This window comes from Papio anubis, chromosome 6, assembly GCF_008728515.1.
Source record: "Papio anubis isolate 15944 chromosome 6, Panubis1.0, whole genome shotgun sequence".
Classification (NCBI taxonomy): domain Eukaryota; kingdom Metazoa; phylum Chordata; class Mammalia; order Primates; family Cercopithecidae; genus Papio; species Papio anubis.
In genome coordinates, this window is record NC_044981.1 from 95,883,266 (window position 1) to 95,896,610 (window position 13,345).

The 13,345-nt window shown below is 33.2% G+C and overlaps 1 protein-coding gene across 8 annotated transcripts in view; it reads right to left on the minus strand.

Annotated features, from left to right (window-relative positions):
- ASCC3 (activating signal cointegrator 1 complex subunit 3) overlaps window positions 1–13,345 on the minus strand; it is a 384,990-nt gene that overhangs the window by 110,557 nt on the left and 261,088 nt on the right. For all 8 annotated transcript variants that reach the window (XM_003897951.5, XM_017958157.2, XM_017958154.3 and 5 more), the window contains 5 exons: window positions 12,246–12,331; window positions 10,157–10,323; window positions 8,990–9,135; window positions 8,738–8,858; window positions 6,358–6,500 (listed from right to left, as the gene is read on the minus strand). In XM_003897951.5, the coding sequence (XP_003898000.3) occupies window positions 6,358–6,500; window positions 8,738–8,858; window positions 8,990–9,135; window positions 10,157–10,323; window positions 12,246–12,331 (663 nt within the window). The remainder of the gene's footprint in view (window positions 1–6,357; window positions 6,501–8,737; window positions 8,859–8,989; window positions 9,136–10,156; window positions 10,324–12,245; window positions 12,332–13,345) is intronic.

Below are 13,345 nucleotides of genomic sequence, written 5' to 3' on the forward strand. Positions count from 1 at the left end.
ATTCATGACAAAAAGTTAAGAGCATTGTGCAATATGCTGGTAATGATCAAATGGGCAAAATAACCACCTCTTAGGATATCGGACAGCCTCCTTCCTAGGCCACAGTTTTATGCAATAGGTTCATGTACTCAATGGCCAAAGTGAAAGAGATGAAAATTATGCATGGGTGAAACACAAACTTCCTTTTCCTCATGAAGGCCCAGCTATTGCCACTGCTCAGTGCCTAACATGTCACCAGTAGAAACACTGGGCCTATAATAAGATATCTTACCCCTGGCACCAGACAGTTATCTGGTGGTGAGAAGATTATACTGGACCTTCTCTATCACTGAGGAGACACGTATTCATCTCTGTAAGAACAGGTACTTACTTTGGATTTTAATTCTCTTTTCCTACCAAACATGGTTCTGCCAGTAGCCTCAAGGGTAGAATTACTGAATGCCTTATACATATGACAATACCCTGTATAATAATGTTTCTGACTGAGGAACTCACTTCACAAAGGAAAAGGTAAGACAATAGGATGATGCCATTGAATGCACTGGTCTTATTATGTTCTCATTAATAGAAAGAGCTGATTTTATAGATTAAAGATTCAGAATGGCAGCTGGGAGGGAATACCCGGGAAATGTTGGGGTACTATCCTGTAGGATGAGGTGTAGCCTCTGAACTTGTAATCATCAATGATGCTATTTGTTCTACTGCCAGAATATACGGTTCTAGGAACCAAGTACTCAAGGTGTATGGATGTCTTTTGAAATCTTAGGTAAGAAACCACTTGAAAACTTTTGCTTCTCTTCCCTACAACTCTAGCTTTGCTAGTTTGGAGGCTTATTATCCAAAGGATTAACAGTTTACTTGGAAATTGAAACAGTCATATGACTACTTCAGGCTCTCAGGTTCTTGGATGAACAAACAAAATCTGGTCTCAGTATAGTCTGGGAAACTGATACTGATGAAGAAATTGGGCTACTGTTTTATAATAAGGGGAGAGAAATTTGGATAGACAGTAAATAAATCTGACACTACTGTATCCATTTGAAAAATTAAAAGATTTCACAATTCTATATATTAAACATATATAAATTTGCAATTTTCAATCTATCAGGAATGTATGCTTTTGGTCACTCCACTGGATATACAGCCTTGATTAGCTTAGTGACTGGTTGAAGAAAAAATGTACAGATGATGTATGGTAGAGAAAACGAATCATAAATATCTATTTGGCCCCCTGACTAGTTGCAGAAATACACAGTGGTCTCTAATCTTTTTCCCTTCTGTCTTACATATCAACATCTTTTAACTAATGTATTTTAACTAATTTTGTTTCTCTTTCCTCTTTCTATCCTCTTTTACTGTTGAATACGGCATGGTTAGTTGTAACTTTATACTCTAGTCCACTGACTAGAGAATATTGAGATGGGCTTGCAAAATAACTAGAAGGTGGCTAGATACAAGCAAGAGATCCAGGACTAAGTGCTAAATGGAGTTGATGAAATTTTCAGTTTTTTTTTTCTTGGAGAGGGATGAGTGGATTTGGGTTAAATGAAAGAGACTTGCATTGCCAGAAAAAATTATTTAAATTAAGTGTAGGTATAGGGAAAACAGTGTATGTATGAGATTGTGGAGTGAAAGGGCCATAGTGGACCTTTGTTGTTTTTGGGCAGCCAGTATCTGAATGTCACCTCCTATAACAAAAGCCAAAGGAGGAGATTCCTTTTTTCTGCTGCATGTCAAAGATGGAAACTCAGGCATTCAACTCTTTCTGTCTTGACTTGAAGCTTGAGAGAGTGATGCAAAGACCCAATAATAGTTTGAGGTTAGTGGCAGAAGTAGCAGAATCCAGGTCACATGGTAGCATATATCCACAAATTTTTGAAACCACTGCAATAAGGATTCCTAATGACAATATGGAAAAGTATTTCCTTTGGGGTTTCCTGACGCAGTATAATTTTACATCAATAATACACTTGAAGGTGTCTTTCTGCTTCCTAATGCTTTGAAACTATACTGGACTAAGAAGATAGATGAATAACTCTTTTTGCTTTTGCCAATAAATTAATGAGAACATATATACTCTTCTTAGTCATATTCTCTCTCTAGCCTCTTGTGATTTACCCTAGCTTTCTTTATTCTCCATGCCCCCAGCCCAAATATCTATAGACAGTTCCTGACTTAAGGTCATTCAACAGCAGAATAATTTGAATGCTGTTCTATGCCAGACACACTGCTTCATAGTTGCCAGGATAACTGTTGCTGTGCTTCCTCTGAATGCTCAAGTTGTCAACACTGGAGTCTTAACCAATTACCCATGTCCTGCCACAGAACATCAATTTAACACTACACAAGGAGCAGCAATGGAAGCAACCATTAAGCCTCCAGCCCAGAATATTAGAGAAAGTAACCCACACAAAGATTAAAATGTTAAAAAGTTTTCCTATTATTATTTAGGGCTAATTATTTAGGGGTTCAACAACTAAAACACCTGCTTTATAGTATGCTTCAGTAAAATCACATTGAATTTACATAGTAATCAATTGTAAACCCTCTGAAATTTTCATTTTAAAGGTGATTGCTTTTAGAGTCAGTAGTAAAACAAACCATAGTTTGCCTTATTCTTGAGATGGACGTGGTGAAACAAAATATCTGGAAATGACATAATATTTCTAGCTGTCCTATTTTATACTACATTTAAATAAACAGTACATTTATAACAAATATTTATGTTAATAAATACAATAATAAAACTAACAAATTTAATTTGCAGAATCTACAAGGAACTTAAACAAATTTACAAGAAAAAAGAAACCCCATTAAAAAGTGGGCAAAGGATATGAACAGATACTTCTCAAAAGAAGACATTCATGTGGCCAACAAACATAAGAAAAAAGGCTCAGCATCACTGATCATTAGAGAAATGCAAATCAAAACCATAGTGAGGTACCATCTCACATCAGTCAGAATGGCAGTTATGAAAAAGTCCAGAAATAATAGATGCAGGCAAGGTTGTGGGGAAAAAGTGACACTTTTACACTGTTGGTGGGAATGTAAATTAGTTCGACCATTGTGAAAGACAGTGTGGTAATTCCTCAAGGATCTAGAGGCAGAAATACCATCTGACCCAGAAATCCCATTACTGGGCATATACCCAAAGGAACAGAAATCATTCTATTATAAAGATACGTGCACATGTATGTTCACTGTAGCACTATTCACAATAGCAAAGACACGGAATCAACCCAAATGCCCATCAGTGATAGACTGGATAAAGAAAATGTGGTACATATACACCATGGAATACCATGCAGCCATGAAAAGAAATGAGATCATGTCCTTTGCAGGGGCATGGATGGAGGTGGAAGCTGTTATTCTCAGCAAACTAATGCAGGAACAGGAAACCAAACACCCCATGTTCTCACTTATAAGTGGGAGCTGAACAATGAGAACACATGGCCACATGGAGGGAACAACATACACTGGGGCCTCTTGGGGATGGTGGGAGGGAGAATATCAGGAAGAATAGCTAACGGATGCTGGGCTTAATACCTAGGTGATGGGTTGATCTGTGAAGCAAACCATCCTGGCACAAGTTTACTTTCATCTTTAACTGTAATCCCCATAATCCCCACATGTCAAGGCAGAGACCAGGTGGAAGTAATTGAATCATGGGGGCCGTTTCCCCCACGCTGTTCTTGTGATAGTGAGTGAGTTCTCACAAGATCTGATGGTTTTACAAGGGCTCTTCCCTTTCGCTCAGCACTTCCACTACCTGCTGCCTTGCGAGGTAGGGGTCTTGCTTCCCCTTCCCCTTCCACCATGATTGTAAGTTTCCTGAACTCCCCCAGCCAGGCTGAACTGTGAGTCAATTAAACCTCTTTCCTTTATAAATTACCCAGTCTCGGGTAGTTCTTTATAGCAGTATGAAAACGGATTAATATACCTATGTAACAAACCTACATATCCTGTTTATATACCCCGCCCAGAACTTAAAAGTTGAAGAAAAAAATATAAAAATAATACAGTTATAACAAATATTTGTTAATAAATACAGTAAATTTAAAATAAACATTTTACACACATACAAAATGTTTTCTAAGTGTTCTGTTTTAGCAGTGAAAATCTACAACAGTAGAAACCATGAGAGTATATTCTATAGTTTCTACCTAGCCTTCTTGATAGTTTTCTGCTGATCAAAAAAAAAAAATGAAACAGAGAAGTAATTCTACACAATGTCTGAGCTATCTACAATTCTTTAGGTCTCATACATTAAAATAAAAGAAAAAAAAGAAACACAGTGGATGTACTATACCTGATATTAGCGCATGAGGTTCACATTTGAAGTTAATGTGAGTCACATATGTGCTAAATGCACAATGTCTATATACTTTAAGCAAACATCCCAAAGTGTGTTTAGTAGGTTTGTACATTGTATCTTGACTTCAAAGAAAACTGTCCATTTGGAAGACTTTTAGGATAACATATAAAATAAAATGAAGCCTAGAGAGATACTGCATATAAACAGAGTCATCAATATTTTGTACATCTATTTTTCATCATTTGTCTTCTAAGTTATGACACTGCCTTAGACACAATAGGATGATTACTCAGATATCAATTAAACAATACAGGATAAAAAAATCTTTTAACAACATTATTTTGAACATAAATTAGTTTCTTAAATATCTGGTATATCCATACAAGTAACATTAAGTAAATAAAGATAAAATTTAAAAGATAAAATGATCACTATTACTCTACTTCAAGCAGTCATTTGATAGTCCGCATATTAAGCTAATTTATGAGTCTGTTAGTGAATAAGGTCATCTATGGAACTAAGCAAAACCATTCTGAAATATCAGTTAACCATTACACAATAGTGTAAGATATAGAGTACTATCCAACGGTCCTACTAACTCTAAATGAGTCATGAGAAGTAGAAGGGGAGAAATATGCAAACTGTTAATCCTGGACACCAGTGGGTTCGGAACATTGTTTTTTACTGATGCTGAAGAGCACTGTTCTTCTTTAGCCTGCATGAGATTACAAAGTGGGAACACGGAAGAGGGTAGGTGGCGAGATCACAACTCAACAATTACGCTACTGATTTCATCTGTTTTCATTGTAACTCCATTTAGGAAAATATTTTTCAAAACTGGAAAAGTGTAAGAAAGAACAATCACTATATATTAAATCTATAGAGAGGAGGAGGAATATCTATATTTAGATGTTGTACAAAGAATCACAAAGGACCATACTAACAAACTGGATTACATAAAATGCAAAGTCTTCTATTCGTAAAAAGACACCATGATAAGAAGACAAGCAATAAACTAGCAAAGTTACCTAATACAGCAGGCAAAAGATTAATATGTATATATGTATAGAAATACATATATATGGAGAAAAGTAATGTATAAAATTTTATATATGTATATATTTTTCTAAATTTGGCAAATCTCTCACACAAATCTACAAAATAAGTGCTGTACTGGAATAGATGAAAGACCAAAGAAATGAAGAGGCAACAAGGAAAAAAGAAGACAACTAGTAAATATATGAAAAAAAAAGTTCAACCATACAAAAATCAAGGCATACATTAAGATAATATTTTATCTATAATATATCAATAAGTTGCAACAAATGAGGATGCAATAAAACTGTTATTCTCATATACTTCTGATAACTCATACATCAGTGGTGATGACGCCAATAAGTACAGTTCTTTTGGAAAGTAATTAGCAGTGTAACTGAAAAAGCTGTAAAAATATTCACATCATTTGACCCACTAATTTTATTTTTAGAACTCTATACTGAGAATACAATTTTAAACAGAGAAAAATCTACAATAATAAAGATGAATGGTTATTAACTTACAGGACAAAACCACTATGAAATAGTTGCATAATGGAATATAACTGCATAGACACAAAAATTATAATTTAAAATTTTACTGGTGGTTATTACTTAGGGAAACGATAAAGCAGTTTTTAAATTTTTATATGTTGGTGCTTCCTAAAATTAAAAAAAGATTATTATATATTTTTAAAAACCCAAACTTTGCAAAATTGATTTTAACTTCAGTGAGGGCAGTGAATACTCAAAGAATATGAAAATGGTTGAATGTTACAACATACATAGGTGATAATGTTAAAGGAAAAAGATATAAATACAAATATACAAAATAAATATTAAGTGGGACTATACTAGAACAAACTATATCAGAATATTAATAGTGTGGTAAGGTGGCGGTATTAAGGATTTATTCTTTCCCTATAATATAATTACATACATAATGTTCATTCTAATACAATATAACCTGAAACGTATAAGTAGTAGAAGATAAAAGATGGTGCTTACCTCTCTTTCATCCATGTTTAACCACTGCTTTGGATCTTCTTCAGTAGCCAGGAAGGCGATCAATTCCAAAGCAGTAAGACGAGTTTGACGTCTTGATGAGACAAATATCAAAACGGGTTTGGCGGGAGAGTGGCTTCTAATTGCTGTTGAAAAGTTGTGGGAAATAAAATGGAAAGCTACTTAACCCCAGAATATGAATTTCAGTAGGATATCAAATGGATACATGAAAACTAATGATGGAAACAATTTAGGCATGAAATCTGGCATTATTGCAGGTACTACACGGATCTGGCAGCATATTAGACAGATTAATAGGAAAAGAAAAGTTGATGGCCCTACCTAGAGAGTATATTGCCTCAGAAAAGATTTAATTATGCTGGGTCAAAGTTCTATTCTGAGCTGCCAAGGAAGGAGAAACTTAAAGATTGAGACTCTCCATTAAGAGCTATACATAGACACTGAATCTTAGATTGAGTTTTCTGTGCTAAGTTGTGTTTCTTAGCTATTTGTATTGCCTAAGCAGTGATATTACAGAGTTAACTGGTCCTGGGGTCTGGTGAGAAAATCAAGTCCTGCCAGGTGATGGAAAATGTCTAAAAAGACCACAAAAAGTACCTTTTATTTTTGTTATCAGTGATAGAAAAATTAGGAGAGTTTGTACCAGTAAACAGGTTAAGAGATAAATCAGAAGAAAGTTTTCCCTCTGTTTTTCTAAAAGCATATGTGTGAGAAGGGCAGACAAGAGAATGTAGAAGGGGGCTGAAGAGAATACTATGCCTGAATGAGTATCTGAGTAAAGGGACATGGTAGTCAACACAAAGAAGATGAGATGACTCTGGTCAACACAAACCAGAGTAACAAGACTGAAGGCAATTTTGTACACCAAATCTTTAAAAATAATTAAAGAGCCACATAAATCACTTGGCTTATATTGAAATGAGGTTTTTTTTTTTTTTTTTGCTTTACATAGGCTCCAAAAAGCTGATAAGATGCCACGAGTAGATTATATATTTATGTCTACACAACTCTCTTAAAACAGTCAGAGACATGTAAAAATTTCATATAAAAAGTTCAACTGCTTTGTAATTTCTTGTTTGAAATGTGAGCTGCAGAATTTCTTTTTATGGGCTGGGAAACAAGGTTTATAATGGAAATGTTGACATGACCTTGACTTTATTTACATTCTAACTATGAGAAATAAAGCTATCACACAATCATATTTCTAAACTCAAAGAAATACAGTAATCACTACAGGTATAATAAATAGTACATAAGTATAGCTGCTGTGCAGATACCATATCTACGGAAGTATAAGTATTTTAGTTATTTACTATTGATTTATACAACACAAACGCTTCCTTTCCATCAACGGTATGCAGTCATTCCATATAGATATATGCAATTTCAACAATATATATTATGAAAAATAAACTCATTTATCTTATTTCTCATTATTTTTATTATTTATCAGAATGTTATCCAATGTAAATGATAAAGTTTGATAAATCATATTAGAGATACACCATTTAAAATACACATATTAGTACAGTATTGGTATCATTTAGACACATAAATATAAATGGATCTCTGTCTTTCTTTAAGCCTCAACATTTAATGGATTTTTGCTGCTGAAAGAACAGGTGTGGCTGAACAGCTCATGGCAGATTTATTGTTCATTAGTGATTTTGTACAATGCTTCTGTGGAGGTGTAAATAATCTGAACTGCCAAAATTGGTCTCTAGTTCACAATCAATACTTTGCTTCTGTCATAAGGCTAATTACAGCAGCTAAAAAGTCACCTCACAACTGTCACCACACAATCAACAGCAGTTCACATTTGAGAATTTATTTTTGAGGTTATTTTTAATTGACATAATAAATATTCTTTATGCAGCCCAAATAAAACATGTTTCAATAAAATCGGAGTGCTATTCTTAAATCTTTCCTGTTTGCTTGCCTAATTTGTTAGAAGAGGAAAAACTAAAAACAGAAGCACTGTACTAAAGTACTGAAATTTCTAAGTTTTATGATTTCTCATAAAAATGATTATGAGATGCTTTTGACTTGTAGCTTCCATCTCTCATATGTTCAAGCTACTATCATAAAAACACTTTGATTAATATTAAGAAAACTCTGATAACTTTTAAAATTACATACTTTTATTCTTCTACAAAGTCATTACCATTTGTGAAATCTCTCCAATTTTCAATAGGTAATTAAACATACATTTGTATTCCTTAACATTTGACACAAACTGTTTGAGATATTTGTAGAAGCTGGACCAGTATTATCCTTTCAAAGAAACCAACACCAATTAGAAGACATTTGATAGCTACCATAAACAATGGTTACTATTTTATTCCAAGAATCTGAAGCTTACCCTGAAATGCAGGCTTGTTCATACTAGCCATACGAGGACAGTAATGTTGACCTGGAAAGCCCTGAATGTGAACTTCCAGTGGAACTGGGCGTACTGATGGTCGGAAGTTAAACAAGCCCATCTAGAGTAAATACGAGAGAAAAACCATTTTCAATTTTTAGATTGAATTTTATAATGTTATTATATTGCTTTAAAGGAATCATCAAAGTCACACTACTAAATAAATGTATAATTTATCAATCTTCTACATACCTGCTTAATATTGAGCCAGTCAGCAAGGTCTCTGGCATTAGCTAATGCAGTAGACAGTCCAACTATTCTAACAGGCTTTTCTGTGTGTGATGAGATAAAATTTGTTCGAGATACAATGACCTCTAGAACAGGGCCTCTTTCCTCCCCTAGAAAATAGGGAAAAATCAATGTTAATCATTTAACAAGTCTGTGTTGGCCACTGCAACCACAAAAGGAAAAGTTTGTAGCTTCCTCAAAAAAAAAAAAAAAAAAAAAAGGAAAACTAAAGATAGAACTACCAAAGGATTCAGCAATCCCACTCCCAGTGCATGATGTCACTTAGATGTTGAATTAAAAAAAACTGACCTCATGGCAGTAAAGAGAAGAAACGTAGTTACCAGAGTCTAGGGGCATGGGTTAGAGTCACAAGAGAAGGGAACAGAGAGATGGTGATCAAAGGGTACAATGTTTCAGTTAGACAGGAGAAATAAGTTTGTCAGATCAATTGTACAGCAATGTGACAACAGTTAATAATAATATATTGTATATTTCAAAATTGCTAAATTGCAAAATTGCTAATTGCATGTTGAACTGTAATCTCCAATGTTGGAGGTGGGGCTTGGTTGGATGTGATAGGATCATGGGGGCGGTTTCTCCTAAATGGCTTAGCACCATCCTCTTGGTGCTATTCTCATGACAGTGAGTGAATTCTCACGAGATCTGGTTGTTTAAAAGTGTGTAGCATCTCCCCCATTACCTTGCTCTCTTGTTCCTGCTCTTGCCATGTAAGAAGCTCTCTGCTGCTTTACCTTCAGTCATGACTGAAAGCTTCCTGAGGCCTCCCCAGAAGCAGGAGCTACTACTTTACTATACACCCTGTAGAATCTTGAGTCAATTAAACCTCTTTTTAAAAATAAATTACCCAGTCTCAGGTATTGCTTCATGGCAATGTGAGAACAGATTAATACACTAAGAGAAAATTTTTTATGTTTCACCACAATTTATACATAAGGTGATAGATATGTTAATTAGTTTGATTTAATAATTCTACATTATATACATATATAAAAAATTGCATTGTACCCCATAAATATGATGATTATTACATGCAAATTAAAAATAATACTAATAATTAATATTTTAGAAAGTTAAAGTTTATAAACTGGCTTTAGATACAGTGGTACCTACCAAGCAGATGGATCTCATCTATGATAAGAATAGTGACTTGCTGAACATAGCTCCTATTTTGCCAGCTTCTGCTGACTCCATCCCACTTCTCTGGCGTAGTGACGATAAGGTCAGCCTTGGCAATGGATTTCATATCAGGAGTCACATCCCCTGTTAGTTCAATAACTCTGGAGGCAAATATAAAAATGATCCCAGAACATTTTCAGGTAACAAACGACCTTCTAAATGCAAAAATCTATCTCTTTTAAAATAAAATTTTATAAGGCTTAAAATTACTTTATCTACCTTTGATTTTTGAAATTTTCCAAGTTGAGTCCAAAATGTACATTTCTTAAGAACTCTAAGAAAATTTCTTGCCATAAAATGAAGGTCATACAAATTCCAATCACTGACATATCTAACTTTTATACAGATGTGCAAGGATATCTAACTTTGCTTTAATTATGTTTATAGAAACTCCATCCTAGGTGATTTTATGAAGTCCCTTGTCCCTATGTTGGAATAAATTTTTTTGTAATGAAGGAAAGTGTTACTTTATGGAGACAAAAAAGGCATTCATTAAGAATATTTAGGATTATGTGTAAATTTAATTAAAATTATGTGTAATTTAGATTGTGTGCAAGCTCATTTCTTTCCTTAGATTGGAATTTTCTATAGATTTTATAGCCAAAATGAAACGTATTAGGGTGAAAACAAGGTAAGTCAGAGCAAATATGTACCAACTCATTCTAAGCAGATCACAGTCATATAGTGAGAGAAAAGGAAAAGTAAAACCTATGTAGATCTAGAGGAATTACCTAAGAATTCCTAATTACATAGGATTAGCTCTAGGCTAACACCAAATATTAAGTAATTACTAAAATAATTTCTTTTCTTTTTTTTTTTTTTTTTTTGAGACAGAGTCTCATTTTGTCACCCAGGCTAGAGTATAGCGGCTTGATCTCAGCTCACAGAAACCTCTACCTCCCGGGTTCAAGTGATTCTCCTGTCTCCAAGTAGCTGGGATTACAGGCATGCACCACCATGCACAGCTCCTTTTTTATTTTTAGTAAAGATGGGATTTCACTATGTTGGCCAGGCTAGTCTCCAACTCCTTTCCTCAGATGATCACCCGCCTTAGCCTCCCACAGTGCCAAAGTTACAGGCGTGAGTCACCACACCCAGTCTAATATAATTTCTATCTGTGTTAAGACTTGGAAAATAAGAAAAAGGGCAAAATTGGTTCCTCTGAGCATAATGTTCACAGAGTATTTACTTATTCTCATTTATTTTAAAGATTTATATTTTATATGCTATTTTGAATATGGAATATATTCACATGGTTCAAAGAATATAGGGAATAGTCTCCATAACATCCCTATCATATGGATAGCTAGTTCTCATTCTGAAAAGAACCACATATTCATATTCTTTATCATTTTGCAAAAACATAAGCTAAGATACTTTAATTTTTTTTTTTGTTTTACATTATCTTTGGAGATCATTCTTTCCACATAAAAATAACTCATTTAGTTTTTTTTTTTTCCTACAGAGTAATATAATATTTTATATTGTGTGATGTACTATAATTTACTTACTGATACTCTATTGGAAATTCATTTCTCTGTAATCTTTTGCTATTAAAAATAATACTGCAATGAATAACCCTGTAGTATATTAAATTATTAATGAAAAAAACCCCACATCATGTTTTTCAAAGAACTTCTGCTTTTTCTTAAATAATTTACATGCAAAATGCCTTCCAAGCAGTTTCTGGAAGCTACTCTGCATAATATGAAAAAAAACAGAGACACAGAACTTATTTTTGTTTTGTTTTAGAATGAAAATATTTTGAAAAAGTTATCCTGCCAAATAAAATTACTCACATAGATTTCATCTTCAATCTTAAAACAATGAGAATATTGATATTTTAATAGTAGGTACATATCTTAAAATAAAAGACTATGAAAATCATTGCAAAGCCATTCAGCAGTTAAATAAAAGACTATGAAAATCACTGTAAAACCATTCAACAGTTTTATTTAACTCTTATTTCCTGGTCCTTTTAGTCAATTCAAAGCATATCTTTTGAGTGAAAGTAAGAACTTACTTTTTACCAAGTTTTTCTTCTATTCTAACTTTCCAATCATCCATTCTTTCACGTACTAGGGCTTTTAGGGGTGCAATATATACCGCCTAAAAAGGGGAGAATAGCCAAAAATACTCTTATGAAAATAGTGATAGCATTTTCAAATAAAAGTAAACTCCAAAAAATTTGTCAAAATATGACAGTGTGGTTTTAAAACATATCTTTCAATTCTGAATACCCAAATTTTTAAATCAATGGGAAAAAGTCATTAACTTAAACTACATTTATCCAAAATAAGACAGAAATGTAACACATCACAAACATTCCATTCATAAAAAATATTAACATAGATGAATTTAAATTACTTTTAAAAAAGTATCAGAGGTATTTTCCTTAGGCATTTTACTATGAAATTATATTCTACATAATAAAAACAAATAAAAAAATTATAATACATTATAGAGAAAATTAGGGTTCTGATGAAAATAATGTTTTTTTCTATTATTATGATTAATATTTATTTGAGTTGTATGTAACTCATGAATAAATGTACTGATGTTGAAGCTTTGAAGAGAAATAAACTATTGTTTAAATTTTAATGCAGATTTTATGAAGATGCTACTAGTACACTTTAGGTTTCAAAAAAATAAATAAAAGCTGGTCTATAGTAATCCAAACCTATACAAAATTTATTCCCTTTATGTTTCTAATTTAGAGTAGAGCTCTACTGTTACATTAACATGTCTCTAGAGATCAATAACCACATATTAGAGAGACTGAAAAGTAGGAAAACTTAGGGTTAAGTATGGAAGAAAAGCCACTAATTAGGAAACACTACAAGGGGATGTTAAAACATTTGTGAAATCATAAATGATGAAGAAACTAGCCCATAATTCCAACACAACATCTCTGTAAATGTTTCTATTTTAGTGTGATTTACTCACAAAATTAAGAACAAGAAAACTCTAAATACTACATAAAAAACTGTTAGAATTAATAAACAAATTCAATATGGTTGAAGGACACAAAGTCAACATATATAAACCAGTAGAATATATACTATTAGCAAATTATCAAAAAAAAAAAAAAAAAAAAACAAACAAATCAAGAAGAAGACAGTC